This window comes from Colius striatus, chromosome 9, assembly GCF_028858725.1.
Source record: "Colius striatus isolate bColStr4 chromosome 9, bColStr4.1.hap1, whole genome shotgun sequence".
In the NCBI taxonomy this organism is placed as follows: domain Eukaryota; kingdom Metazoa; phylum Chordata; class Aves; order Coliiformes; family Coliidae; genus Colius; species Colius striatus.
Window position 1 is genome coordinate 34,446,075 of NC_084767.1, and position 15,785 is coordinate 34,461,859.

The 15,785-nt window shown below is 37.1% G+C and overlaps 1 protein-coding gene across 2 annotated transcripts in view; it reads right to left on the bottom strand.

Moving 5' to 3' along the window:
- ALS2 (alsin Rho guanine nucleotide exchange factor ALS2) overlaps window positions 1-15,785 on the bottom strand; it is a 40,145-nt gene that overhangs the window by 16,964 nt on the left and 7,396 nt on the right. For both annotated transcript variants that reach the window (XM_062002577.1, XM_062002576.1), the window contains exons 4-14: window positions 13,541-14,460; window positions 11,029-11,389; window positions 10,003-10,171; window positions 9,483-9,579; window positions 8,997-9,074; window positions 7,869-8,045; window positions 6,054-6,225; window positions 5,503-5,683; window positions 3,674-3,739; window positions 991-1,153; window positions 73-204 (exon numbers count right to left, since the gene is read on the bottom strand). In XM_062002577.1, the coding sequence (XP_061858561.1) occupies window positions 73-204; window positions 991-1,153; window positions 3,674-3,739; window positions 5,503-5,683; window positions 6,054-6,225; window positions 7,869-8,045; window positions 8,997-9,074; window positions 9,483-9,579; window positions 10,003-10,171; window positions 11,029-11,389; window positions 13,541-14,460 (2,516 nt within the window). The remainder of the gene's footprint in view (window positions 1-72; window positions 205-990; window positions 1,154-3,673; window positions 3,740-5,502; window positions 5,684-6,053; window positions 6,226-7,868; window positions 8,046-8,996; window positions 9,075-9,482; window positions 9,580-10,002; window positions 10,172-11,028; window positions 11,390-13,540; window positions 14,461-15,785) is intronic.

Here is a 15,785-nt window from a genome sequence, read left to right on the forward strand (position 1 = left end):
TAGCATTCACAGGGTCTGCTAACAATAACAGCAAGAGACTGAAACTACCAATGAACTGAATTGGCATTGTACCGTCATTTTCCCAGGAAAGGTCTTCCAGAAGCCTAGTGTGTACTCTGCTTCTTTCCTTTTTCTGCTAAGATGGACAGCAAGACTCTCATAACAAGAGCTAGAATCCTGTAGCTTCTGGTATTCTGGAGATGCCTATAGGGCACAAGGCAAGACAGATGTCAGAGTGCTGCTGAACACCTGTAACACCACCACTAACCAAGCTGCAACGCAGCTGTTCATTTTATTAAATCAGCACCAAATACATGACAGTTGGTCTGGTTAATAAACTAACAGTGGAGGCCAAGTTATTTTCTTGGACATATGTTGCATTGGTGTGCTGAGAGTTTTTAAAATCAGAAAAGTTCCATGAATGTGAAGAGGAGAACAATTAACATACAATTACATGATCCACTTTCTTGCAGCTTAACAAGCTGTAGCAGAAGTAGTGATAATGATTGCAAGAGTAATATTTTAAATGAACTACACTAGGATAAACATACAAGTAGTTATTGTTCCTGTTTAGTCATCTTTTATTTCAAAAGAATGCAATTACATACATCTAAATAAAAGTCTAACTAATATACGTGTAGCATTTTTAGCAGATTATTACATCCAAGGATAGCTATAGAAATTATACCAGATGGAACTGAAAAGCAACAGGCAAACATCAAAATAATATATTTGCAATTAAGCACTCAAGCACACAACCAAGTTCTAGCAGCGTAACAAGTTTCTACCTGTCCTATGAACTGTACAGGTGTGGTGTAAGACTGCGCAAATAAATGTGGATGATATTCCCTGTGGCAGCTACAAGTCCTAGGCAGCTTCTCTGAGGACTAAGCTATTTCTAATTACCTGGCACTTGCTTCATACACTTACTTCCGAGCCATAAGTTTCATGCAGGTATTTATTCAGATCTAGATAACAAAGGCAGCTTACCACTTCAAAACATGTGGCAAGCTTTAGCAAAGTTCTGGCATAATTATGAAGTCGTCCAAATGGCATGAAAAACAGAGTATTCAGAACTTCCACTAGCTGGAGGTTTTCCTCATTCTTCTCAGACAGTTTCTGCAACAGCACCTGGTTTTTACTCAAGAAGTCTCTAAATGATAGGATCATTGGGAAACAGAGGGAGGAGAGAGGAAAAGACAGCAAGACATCAGTGATGTTTTATATAAATGAATTCAAAATATCTCTTTTTGGATTACAATAAACTGATAAAAGTTATAAAGGAAAATGCATGCTGCTTTTTAATCTATTCCCAATTTAGTTTGAGGAAGCAATACAGACTTGCAACTCTCTAACAAGCTCTCTACCAGATTGGACTTTTTTTTACTTTTGCTCTCACATGCATAGTCATTAAACTGGTTGAAGAAAGTTGACTAAGTTGCCCCACTTGGAGTAACAAATTGCCTTTTCCCCTGTAACACTTTCACTAGTAAAAGAGTAACAGGAGGAACGTTTTCCCAACTACTGAGTAGTTAGTTTCTGTCATTGCTGATTCATATATGAAGGCCAGAAAGAATCTTAACTTTACTCTAGTGCACTTCCCTAAAGATGTCCAAATAATCTCTTCCCCACCCCTGCTGTTCAAGGCAACTGACCAGTTTTTCCCCTAACTAGAAAAATTACATCCTACCTCAAGAAAGGCAGGAAATCTGTTCAATCCTCAGTCTGACTTCCAAGTACTAATCTAGTTCAGAGAAGAGGGAAATGATTCTGAAGACAATGCATTAGCACACACAACCAGGATTTCTTCATTAAAAGGAAAATGAACTTACTTTTCCCTCTCCTTCACCATATCTGTGTGCACACATGTGCTAGCACATGACACATCTGCATTAAAACACATCCAACTGGGAAGCATTTAAACCACAAACTGCAAGAATCAGGTGAGGCTGAGAAAGCAGGCCCCAGGGACAGCAAAATAGATCAGAAAATTGCACAGCAGGGTCCCTAAGAATCATACATTATTAATAAGGTGCCATTTCACACATCAAAATAACACACCTTGCCTAGGTCTGCTAATAGTATTTAAGAACTTGCTTGCTCAACAAGCCTTGGGAACAAAGTCTTCTTCAGAGAGAAGACCATACTTCAAGTTTATTGGTTTAAATTTAACCATCTGATTGGCTTCGGTTTTTCAGGTGGTTTGAGGTCCTCACATGGAGGTCTCTGTAGAAAAATGTCAAATAATAATAGATTCATAGCTCTGAGTATAGCTTTCAGAGGACATGCTCAAAAACCTGGCAACAATGAAGGCTTCTATTGAAGCCAGCACTTTTTAAAGTTGGGACTACTTCTAATACATTCATTTTGCAGAATATCCATAAAAGGTTGATGTTGTTAACCATTGACTTAAGACAGTATCCCTCAGGGAGGGGGGAAATTCATAATTATCAGCAAAGATTCACTTTGTAAGTAACAGGACAAATCTCCTAGACATCTTCCCTCTGAAGTTCCACACCCTGAAAGTGTTATTCACCTAACAAGACTCTGTTGACAGTACAAGCTGTGACATCTGACATGACAAATTCAGTACAAGTAATTCAGTATCCATAACTTTTCAGAACTAACTGTAAGTAAACCTAAATTAAGATTTCCTGTGAGTCACCCTAAATATCTTGACCAATGCAGAAAGTGTCTCCATGTCTCTCTACAGTGGGACTTTGTATTTAGTCTTTGGTACTGGTCCTCTGGCAGAGAAGGTTCTCTGCATTATGTACCCTGGTGTTTCCAAGAACTTCCAATATCATCTTTTATACTACACTGAAATTTCTCCATAAAGAGCTGTAACAGAATTACTCCCCAATTATAGAACTTAGAAAGGAAGGAAAGCTGGCAGTTCCTCAGATGAGATAAAAAAAACTCTCATTGCAACAACTTTTTCACAGCACTAGAGTGAAAGATGCACAGTGTCATTACTTTATTTCCTAGGCAAAAATACTACTGAACTGACAAGAAGTTTTTACTTTATGATCTATAAACTTCAAATACATCATTTCAGGCCTTAAGGTACAATTTGTTCTTCACATTTAAGAGCATCTATGCATGAAACAGATTAAAGCAACCTTAAGAGGCAGAGAAGATACACACGCAAAAATGTTGGCTTTGCATCATTTTAAAGTGCTTCCATAAACTTAAAGAAGTCAAATGAAAATGAATTTCTATTATTTATTCTCACCAATTGTTAAAGAAAATTTGCTCTTCTGTATTTTCTTTACAGCAAAAATTGAAAAAAACCCAAAACCAAAACAAAAAATAACAAACACTGAATAAAGGAAAACTAACCTCAAGACTGAACTTTAAAAATAGATTCTCTGAAATATCTTTACATTTCTTTCAAGGAATTTAAAATAATTTATACCTTCTTCCTCCTTTCTCCATCTTCAAGATAAAAGTAACCAAACTCACTCAGCAGAAAAAACAAATTTTTATTACAATTGAGAGGAAGTAACTTTTTCTTCATCCGACAGAAAAGGAACTAATGTAACTCATGTAAGCTGAGACCAAGTCTCTGCAAGTCCATTGCTACATACATACACACACACACAGAGTTCTTTAGAGTGCAATTCTTTGCTAGTTGATAAAAAACTCCAGAAAATGTTGAAGGTTTGCTTACATTGCTGGCTTTGCAAGGAGCATAAATCCTCCCATTACAAGGAAGTTTGTTACTGAAGTACAATACCTAGAATATGGAATAAAGAGAACTTCAGTTACAAGATAACAATATCACTGGAAAGAGCAACTGTTGTAATTTCCAGCAGTTTACCAATGAGATATGTACTATTTTTTACTATACAAATAATCTAAGTACTTGGGAAAATATTGAACAGTGAAGTATGCAGTGTTACTGAGACACTTAATATTCACTTTCCACATGGAGGATAAAATATGCATTACTATTCCACATTTCTGGTGGCATTAGAACAATCCAGACAGTTTTGTAAATGAAACTTTATTTTTTTTTTTCCTCCAAATTTAGACATGTACAGAATAGGCCATCTGTTTCAACAGTTTAATAGTGCTAGCTTCTAATTGTATTCAAGATGGAAACTTCTCTTTTCCTGCTATTCAACATTCTACCTTTCACTTCTCCCCTACCAAAAAAAGAAAACCATTTTAAACCAAATTACAGTCCTCTTAGGAAAGTGGTCTCATCTTCACCTAAATAACAGATATTGCTTATGTTGCCTGACAGATCCTTGGAAGATGCTCAAGGTATAATGCTCAGACACATGCATAGGTTCTGATGTCATACACAGAAAAATGTGTACAGCATTAGAAAGCAGAGGGAGAGAGTAGAAGACAGGCAGTAACAAGAAGGACAGAAATTCAAGTATTTCAGTCTTTCACAGGGAGGAAGAAGAAACTAAGAAAACCTTCTAATCCAAGTAGTGAGAACCAATTCTGCAGAGTCACATTACAAGAAAAACTGAAGTAAAAGGCTAAGTAAGAACAGGAGAAGATACATATTTATTATTAATTATCAATAACCAATTTGATAAATGGAGAAGAAAGCTTCTTCTAGAATGATATGGCATAAGTTTATCATTGACCCAGTAAAAGTGGTAACTGTTGTGTTCATATTAGGAAAAAGTGCAATAAACTGCACATTCAAAATGCTGCTGTGTAACAAATGAAGTTGATGAGCTTGAAATTTTGCTCCTGTAGAAATTTTTAGATGTCTGTTAATCAAGATCACCTTTGGAGATGATACTTTTAGACTCTCCCTTCTGTTAAATCAACATATTTTTCACAAAAGCCTGTAGGTATTAAGTATGATGAGATTTCTGCTACATCTGGATTAAATTAGCCAGCAACTACAAAATTTATTGAAGAGAAAGTCAGCAAAAAGTGCGGCTGCATAGACTTCCTCTCCCCAAAAGCACTAAGCTAATAAATAGAATAATCAGCATAGCTCAGACTTAATTTTGAGCACTGGAGCAACTCTGTCTTTTGGGTGAAAGGTGTAACGCTAGGCATTTAGTAGATATCAGGACAGAAGAATCAATCTTCTGGGAAACAATTTGTAGTTAATGCTTATTGAAGAGGCATTTTGTAACTGCAATAAATCCCCAAAGGCAGCTTTACTTAGTAGCCTAGTCACAGTAACATTGTATTACAAGAGCCTTACTATAAAGTGACAAAGGTGTCTCTTTTACAAGTCTACATGCAGCAACCAAAGAAAACTTTGTATGTAGTTTAACATTAGGGAAGCAGAAGCTGTCCAATGTGCTCCACTGGTGAAGGTTTGAAAATACATAGCATGCTGCAAAGTTAATTAGTTTGTGAAAAATTCTCCATACATTTTAAATTGCCAGAATACAGTTTGCTCAATAGTTACTTATGTAGCTTTCTTTACAAACTACTTTCCCCTAAGTCAAAGCTTGCTGTGGTCAGTAGATTAAGCCTGCTGAGACTCAAGAGGAGAGGAAATTGGATACTTGCTCAGTGTAACTATCCAAAAACAGACTGGAATGCTTCAGGATGGCCAGGCTTCTGGCTTCTTTTACTCCATGAAGAAAGCTGCTTAAAGAAGCTCCATGTTGACCAATGAGATAGCATAGCTTGCTGAACCTGCTTGCCATTTCCTGTAACAACTGGATTGTATTTGCATTGCCCAAATTATCTGTAACAGACCAGAAATTAATTTAGCTTACTTCACAAAAGAGCAGCACCCATTAATAAAGATAACTATCACAAGGTGCTGTTTAGATGTTTTATTGGTAATTTCATCTGATGGCTACATTACCCAAAATTAGGAACTCAACAATTTAAGACTGAAATTAAGTTATTTTAGGTGAAAGAGTCAGGAAAATGCAAATACTAATAACATAATGCAAATGTCAAAATGCAGCTCTATTTCACCAATTCATCCAAACAAGGAAGAACAGTAAGACTTTAGCTTTATCTTAAATATGACTACTTTTAAATGTTGCATAAATAAATTTGTTGTGAAACATAGCAGAAATATCAAAGAAAATATTAAAAGTTCTTACCTAAACCTAAAAGAGGTCTAAGAACCTGAGATTTGATCTCGCTCAGTTTGTAATAAAACCTTCGCTCAGTAGAAGCCAACTCATGCAAACTGGCAATATATCCCATTACATTTTTGTCTACTAAGACCAAACAGTTGTCACCACCAGCTATCACATTGCTTATGTACCCTACCTGAAAGATGAAAAGGAGAAAGAAAACCACATCATTCTAAGTATTTTTCTTTTTACACTCCAATTGAAAAACAGGGTGATGCAGGATAAAGCATACTATCACTTAGTGCTCCTAAAGGTATTAATTACCTACATTGACAAACAATTCATTCAAAATTGGCTCAACATAAGACTGATAAAAGTAGAAGAAACATTTCTAGTAAATGCTGCTCATTTTCCCCAGTATTGATATAGCCTGAAAGACAAGAAATATATCATCTTTTAAGGTGACTCATACAAGCACTCAATGTTTAAAGAGACAGTGACCTTAAGTTCAGTCACTTTGAAAATTGCAACATATTTCCTGTTTATATAAAAAATGTTGATATTACATAGTATCATTACATCAGCTATTCCTAATATTAATTAGGAAGTGATAATAACAAAGCTTTAATATTATGACCGTCTCTGAGCTTGTCATGAAAGACACCAATTTATTTACAAGAGTGACATCACAGTATCAATAAACTGTATTAATACCAAAAACTACACTAACATCACAAGTCGTATTACCATAGGTATTTGCTTTCCACAGCAGTTGCAAGCAAAATTCTTTCCTAAGGTCAGCAGAAGTGCCACTGATGCACTATGGCTCCTCACTAATTCTGGTTCACACGATGCAGTAATTCCATATTTGAGCTCTACATTTATTTCCGTCATTGTTAAATAGAGGATTCTTTAGAAATATTAAGCCAGAGACCTTAAACAATCTACAGGCCAATTCTGATTTGCAAGAGCCTACAAGTCATCCTACAAGAGAAGGAATGGCTAGCACAGTCTTACAGATGGAAATCAAATGTGTGTGTTTGTGTGTACATACATGTGTGCACATGCACATGCATATCCATGGACCTAGTGTCTGAATTCTTGTCCCTCCTCAAAACCCCTCCTGCAACTGCCATTCTGCTTCACCTAGGGAAGTAGCAATGAGATCCAAAAGGGCAGAGATGAAGAGCTGCTTTCTACTCTCATTATCTCCTTTTTGTTACCTTAACTCCGGTTGGTCTGAAATGACACCAACAATTTGGAGAACACACAGAGTACACACTCTCCTACCTCATTCCAACTTCAAGGGAAATATGAGATACCTTCTCTCTCCCATAAACATTCAAACGTACATTTTGGTGTCTTTACTCAGTTTCCCCTTTACATCCATGAAAAAGGAAGGGGAAGGGAAGGAGATAGTGCAGAAATCTGAGGGACCCTCTGCCTGCTAACATGATGCATAGGAAGTGGAATGGAATAGAGCAGGCAATGCCTCAATCACTTGAGAAACAATAGGAAAATAAAGAGCAATAGCAGAGAAGAATAAACAGATGAAGACTGTGGTGAAAACAGAGCACAATGTAAGGGTGCACTTTTGCAGCATGCACACATAGAAGGAAATGTATTAAACACAATTGGAAATATGTTCCTCAAACAAAGAAAGATCAAGAAACAGAGAAGAAAACAATACTAATTAAGCCCTCTCTCTGCCTTCCAAAAGCTGTGGTCCTGATTTGACTGCTAGGATTCAGTTACTTGACTTGACATCCTTAAAGCTAGTTGAACATTTCCAAAAAGCATCCGTATGACTTGCACTAGTTTAAAGGAAATACCACTCACCTTACTACAGGAAAGTAATAAAACTGGACTCTTAGTACAGCTATTTTCACACAAATTGTTTTCTGTTGTTGTTTCCTGGCCACTGTAATATAAACCAGGTTGGAAGTCTTCTTCATCTGCTAAGAAGAGGGAATAATCTAGCCCAGCTGCTGTACTCCAAACACCATCACCACACACCTGAAATTCGTAAGGAAGGAAAAGACATTAAAAATCATCAACCAAAGCTGGAAGGAGAGAAAAGTACTTAACTCTTCTAGCCACACACATACATAAGAACATATGTAAGACACCTGCAAAGACAAAGTATAACTGGTAACTTAACTTGAGCATCTCATATAAATCTATTTCTTGCATGTAAACTGAAAGTTATCTATTTTTCCCCGGTCTTCTTTATAATGGCTGATTTTTTGCCTTTAAATTATAGATTACTTGTTTTTAAATAGACATCAGATGACTTTGACTCAAGTTGGGACACTGTTCTTCCCTCCATGTTCAAACTGGGAAATCTACACATTTAGGAGATACTTAACATGCTGTACGTTAATTTGCATAAGTCTTAAGCAGAAAAACTGTAGCCAGTTTTACACCACAACAAGTGCTAAAAAACATAGGAAAGGATCTGGTCTAATTCCAAAATCGTTATTTGGCTATTCACCCAGTGTGATGAGAAGTTCAAAACAAACAGAAATCCCACTGCAAAAATAGTTCTGGAAAGAAACAAAAAATGTGGTCATGGTCTAGTAAAGCTAAAACCACTAGAAGCAATTGTTTAGAACAAAAAGTGTCCCAAAGTACTTAAAAGTTTCAGCACTGCAACACCAATATCAAGCAAACAAAAAATAAGGTAGAGGTGAAATTTGAGAAGACAGAATCTAACACATTTCTCAGTTTTAGAACTTCAACGTGGCCAAAAAACAGTAGAAGTCTGTGTAAGGATTTCTTGAGTAGATTTTCACAAGCTTATCTCAGGATAACATTCACAGTATAAGCCAAAGAAATCACGGGCTCTATTACTATATGGTGCACAGATCCATACACAACAGCAGTTTATAGAAATTACTTTGCATTTACTTGTATAAGAAGGAACCCTAAATCGAAAGACAGAAAAATACAGAAAACAGGAGATACCTTTGCAAGACGAGGGACTGTTGTTGGGGAGTTCAAGTGACCCAGCTGGCCAGAGATATTACTGCCCCATGAATACACCTGTAGGAAACACAGCTAAACACTAGAACTTAAAATTTATATACACGGACACATACTGAATTGTAGTAGCACAACACATCAAGTGTGTAAACACATACAAGTCAAGGCTGTAAGATTCATGTACTGAGAAGCACTTCCCTAATTGCTACTGTCTTCCTATTTTCACAAATAGTCATCTCATATTCAGAAACAGAATGCACCAAATCAAGTCACTGCAATCTTTAAACATGACGTTGATGGTCCATGCAGAATTTTGGCCAAAACAGAATTAAAATTCCACACTTCTTAAAGGTTGCCTCCCACAAATGGGAACAAAAGTTGGGAACAAAAGAAACAAAAAAACCTAACAAACACCAGACATGATGGTTATGTCACAGATAAGCAATAAATGACAGCATTCACTTGTACCTGGGATTTGGCAGTGAGTGCTAAGGAATGGTGGCCACCAGCAGAAAGGTGAATCACTTCTTTACCATCTAGGCTTTTCACACATAGTGGCTGAAGCCTGTCAATCCCCAGAACACATAAGAGGGCAGTGGGAAGAAAAACAGATTATCAGAGGTATTCTGAGCACAAAGATTAATTCCAAGTGTTTTTTTTTCCCTAAAACAAACTGAAAAAAGCAAATATATGTAGAGTCTTTTGGCAATAAACCAGCTTGGTCAAAAGGGTCATGAAGAGCAGAAGCTAATGATAAAACTTCATCAATTTGGAGATTACAAAGGGAAAAACCATAACCGACTGATGTTCAGTAACAATACAGCACAAAACATATTACTTGGAGAAATCTGAGTGTATCTTAAAAAGAACACTTAAAAAAACCATGAACACAAGGCAAGGCAGTTGACCAAATTTGAGAATTTGACGAAGCTGAATAGTCAAAATTTCCTAGTAAAATACTGAATAACATTTATCAAAGAAATCTCACCTTGGGAGCACATCACCATGCCCTAGCTGTCCTTCCTTCCCCTTTCCCCAGCTCCACACCTCCGTTCTCAAAGAGGGTAAAAGTGCATCAGCCTCACCACTGTAGGTTGGAGTCAGAGCTACAGTCCTCATTTTTGCCCGTCCTACCTTCCTTAAGAGCCTAGGAGAAACTGAAAACAGGCCAGGAGATAGAAAAATTGTTCATAATTTGAGGTAAATATATCACTCAGACTGCACGTTACATGGTAACAATACCATTAGAGATAATCTATGAAGACTTGTTAAAGAGATCTTGAGAGCAAAGACTGACTCCTAAGAAGATAGGTTACTGATACACAGTAGTAACATGTGCTAGAAGTAGACATATCCCAACTAATTTTTACCACCTGTTAAAGGATAACACACACATGAAAATTATGTAGTTATGCTGAAGCAAATGAAACAAAAAACTATACATTTAAAAAGTATGTTTTAAAAGAAAATACATCTTTGCAATGAATAAAAAATTCCAATACTTACTGAAATCTCTCCTTAGATACACGATCAATATAGAACTAAACCATGTACCCATTCAGAGTAATTAACAACACTAAAATCTATGAGGTAAGAAGGCAGTTAGGTGAAGGTGAAGTTAGGCAGTGGGAACTGGCACATTTCTGGGCCCCTGCCTCAAAACCAGTCCAATACAGTTGAGATTACAGGCCACATAGATTTTTTTTATCTGCTGTGCAACCTCTATGAAAGACAGCTTACTGTTGTTTTGCAATTAGATACCCAGACTGCTTCAGTGTGCCTGCTTTACCAAGAAAGGCCATTCCTAAACCCACTACACTTCAGCTTTCTTAGCATGCAGTATCTGCTAGTCTTCACTCCCTCCACTGCTTTCAAGTCTCAAGACAGAGTTAAAAATTCATAAATACCTTTAACAGATTATTAGATTTGTGTTAAAGAAATGTTTTATTTTCAGCTATAAACCTCCACGTTATTCTGACTTTTCCAGTTGCTTTTACCAACATGTTTTTTTTACCTTGTGACAACAAGCCAGGCAGGGAAAGTCTTCGACTACCGCCTTCAGATTCTTCCTCTCTAATATCTACTAAACTGGAACTCTTCTTCCCCTGCATGGATTCCAGTCTGACCTGCTCTTCTCGACTGTCTTTCAGAGCTTCAGGCCCTGGGGAAGCACTGCCAGATTGAGATCCTGTTTCACTTGAAGGTGTGCCATAGAAGTTCATTACTTTCTTCAGAGATAATGCCCCAGCTTCATATGTAGCAGCTACTCTCACACCAACTGCTGATGCACAAGATGCCACCAAGCTGTTCAAGGCAGATGTGCTGGTACCTGGAGGGCCAGGGATACAAGCACCAAGTTGCTCTTCTCGAGAAGGCTAAAACCAAAGAAAAATGGAAGACAATCATACCAGAGAGCACATTACAGTAGGATGATGATATATATGTTCCTTATTCAGACTATGTACTATACTGAACAAGACATTATGAGGAAGCTTTTCATACTTGGGTGCACACTGTTTTCACAGAAACATATTTTTTAAGGTAGGACCAAGTAGCATTTCAATGTGGACTGTGCTTTGTCTATTGCACTTGTCTTCTAGTTAATCTGTAAGAGGCTATGGGTCTGTCTTTTGATTTTTTTGTTTGGGGTTTTAAGTGTTCAAAAAAATGGATCTTTGCAAAAAAATATAAAAGTGAATTAAATTTAGGCTAATTTCCGACTTCTGACATCACTGAGCATGCTGTATTTACAGAGTGATAAGTTCTCTTTGATACGCTAAAAGAAAAGCCATGATTCATGGATTCATTTTGCAATGTCTATCTTAAGACCAGTCTGGGCTGTGTCCTCGTATGCTACTTTTGTATCCATATAAAGCTTAGTTAAAAATTAAGTCACTTACAAAAGCCATCAATTTACCCACTGAATAAGAAAAAATGCACAAGATGACATGCACATATATTTGACAAATAGTATGAATGATAAAACAAAGATGGCAAAGTCCCATTTTCCTGCGTAGTATCTGGTGGTAAATATTACCATAAATATTATAGCTAATTTTATTCTGCCAGAAGGAAAACAATCTTTGACTTTTTTTGGTCGTTAGGCTAAAAGATTGGGATTGGTCCTATTTACTCATACTTCATTTATGAAAGGCATGCCTAGCAACAGAGAAAAGCAAACTCAATTTGTACAAGAACATGAAAAGAAACCAAGGAATTTACTAATGCTGAAACATTGTATTAGTCCTCATCTCTGCTCTTCACATGTATGCTCTATTGTGTTAAGATTCAGCGAATCCATTCCAGGCTTGTTTATTCCTGGGACTGTGCAAAGGAAACAGTCTAGAAACATTCCAGGCATAAGGAGTTGAGAAAGGGAGAATGAAACTGTGTTAGTCACCAATTTCCTAGTGCCAGGAGTTCTCACATGAGCCTGAGGAGTCCACAACTGCTGGAATGAATTTGTATTTAGCAAAAAGGACAACTGTGTTCATACAATGTTTATTACTCTGTATTGAGTTTCTCTCAGAAGAGGAACACAAACTATCCACTAACTTGGTGATTCTGCAAGTTATTTTTAATACTTTTTTCCCCAAAAGAGGTGATAACACAACTATTTATTAGGCACTGTGACATTTATCTCCCAGAACCATTATGACAAATTTCTTACTGTAATTATATAAAAAAAATAAATTGATGTCTACACACTTGCAACACCAAAAGAAACTTCCAGAATTCTGCTATGCATTTTGCACACTGGGCCACAGACTGGCAGTTTTCCTTACAGTCAACATCTTTACTATAAACCATCCAACAGCACTTCCATAGGGACTGACAGACTGTACTGCAAGATTTTGGATTTGGTCTATTGGCTTTTGGGTTGAATCTTTTTACCCCCGCTCCAAATAAGATTTTATTCAAAAACCTGGAAAACGTATTTTGGTGAGGAGTTGGAGACAGCTCTCGACCCTTCACATTAACCATTTCCTGATGCTTCTAAGAAATTATTACTTCACTGTTCTGCTATAGCATCAAAGCAGTATTGTTTAACCATATTCTATATCACATAGAGTAGTACTTGGGCATTTCCCATTCCTATTTATAAGTTTATACCACCTCTACCCGATGAGCATTAGAAGCCTTTTGGTCAACGTTTCAATGTTACCTTTACAATTTCTAATTGCAATTTAGATTTGTTTATCTGAGAAATTAAGACAGATTTGTGAGGCAGCTTACTGCTCCACACAAATGAGAAACTCATGCATCATAAAACAGTTAGACAATGGGAAATTGGCTTACAACGTTCTGTACTGTGGACCATGAAGAGGAGAGACTACAGCTCACATTAAACGCTTACAATTGAAGAAGGATGGAGGATTTAAAAAAAACATCACAAAATACTTTGAAACTACAAGACCACCACAGCTACATTAAACTAACAGAACTTTTATTTGTGAAAATACTAATATTGTCACATACACAACAGTAGTTGTAGCAAATTAAGAGCTAGTTACTATCGTACCAACCTGCTCTTGTTCTGTGCAGATGTTTTTCTCCAGGCTCTCACTTAATGAATGATCTGATAAACTGACTGAGTACTCATTCACTTCTTTTTTGTCTGGGAACAGAACATTCCCTGGACTAGAAATTCCACTGTCTTCCTGTCCATCATTACTGGCAAGCACACTTGCTCCACCAGATACTAAAGCAACAAGCGTATGTTCTTCCACAGGTGGCTTCTGACAGTCTTCACTTTGGCCACCTGTTACACTTTTTCCTTCTAGGGTCTCCAACAGAGGACAGAAGGCATGGTTTTCTGCTTGGTTATGAGACAGTGCGACACCCAGAGGGCAACAGTGACTATCTGAAATGATAACATGATCTTCCTTGTCCATCATGGTAATGAGGAGCTGACTGCAATGATTGCATCTCTCTGGGATGGGCTTCATTTCCTGCACAGGGAGACACTGTACCAGAGCCAGGCTGTGGTAGGCTCCACAAGCAATCTGAAGCACAACACGTCCTGCCAGGTGCTCTACCTTCTGTGGCTTTGTCACTGGGAAAGTTGTAGTTATGAGACCAAGCTGGCAGCCACTCCCCCAAGCCCATATCTCTCTGCTGAGTGATAGCGCCAGTGTGTGCTCCTCTCCACATGCCAGCTGCAAAATCCTTACTGACAAAAGAGGATTGGTTTCAGAATCACAAATGCTGATGGGCTGTGGCTCTGGCACACATAATTGATTAGCAACTGCACACTGGCCAGCAGAATTATTCCCCCACATGTACACCACACCACCTTCAGTCACAACTCCATTATGGAAGCTTCCAGCTGCTACTGTAATAACATGATGCCCAAGTAAAGTGTTTTCTAAGATAGGAGTATTAGCATATGACTTCTCCAGTCCTGATCTCCATGGAAGTTTTCCAAAACTGTAGACCTCGCCATCTGGGAGGGAAAAAAAAAAAAAAAAAAGCCTAACATGAGTCTAATGAAGTTAAACCAATACAAAAATTCCAAGAGAGATTCGGACAAACAGGTATCAATTTTTAGCTTACGCTGGGGCTCAGCAAAACTATGTATTGATATGTGGAGACTGCTGGTTGCTCTCTATGATACTGCTGGTAAGTTTTATATCTCACACTAACATAGCTCTGTGCATGCATTTACTGTTAAACTAAGTAATGCTTTTCTGCTGAAAATTCTACTATAGCCAAGTTAAATCTACTTATTGGTCCTATCTATTTTCAAAAAACACAATATACTAAGGACACACACTCATGTGTGAAGAGGGTGACTAAGTACAGAACTCATCAGTCCATATGCAGATCTAGCATCACCAAACTGTACTGTTTGTCACTGTTTGTTCGTATGGCAGGATTGCCCTGATAGGTAGAAGAAAGCAGGGGTGGGAGGAATGGGGGTGTATATAACTGTATCTTGCATTGGTTTGATGTTGTACCTCTGCAAAGTTTCATTACCTTTACTTAAAAAGATTGCAGCAATGTCAGTTCAACTTACTTTGCTTAATTGAAAAGAAAAGCAGAAATCTATTGTTAAAATCAGCAATTGTTTTCACAGTGACAGAAAAATCACAAATCATACCCAAAAACAACGTTCCTCATGGGACAAGAACACACATGCAAAAAGTCCTTTTAATTATGAAAGTAACATGTTCTAAAAAAACCACTAGAGCTCCATCACAACTCCAGTAGAGAAGAGGTGATTATTGCAGGCTCACCAATAATTTGGAATCCTTTCTCCAAAAACAGAAAAATCAAAGCAGCAACTTCCATTTTAGTGTGTACAACTGTATGCTCATTGGTCAGTACAAACAAGGATCAAGCTATGCAAATATTTAAAGGGACTGGCTTTTAGAAATACTTTGATTCACAGAGTCAAACTGCTCACAAATCAAGATTCACTCTAATGTATCTACTAGCTACACATTTTTCCAGAAGCACGCAGAAACCAAAGCTCCTACACAAAAGAATCTCTTGCTGTACCGTCCTTTTTGAGAAACATCACAAGAAATGTCATTTTGAGCTAACACGGCTCAGATTACAGTAACATCTTTGAATACGAGATTCAGAACCATTGTTAAAAGAAAAAAAAAAGTATCAAAGAAGACATTATGCATATAATTTCTAATTTTTTTAAGTAACTTAAAACTAGGAAGGAAACATTGTCAAATTTAAAAATCTAATAATTTAAAAGTTATGAGGTGGATAAAATGAAAAAAAAAATTAAAGAAGAAAACTTTACAATGACTA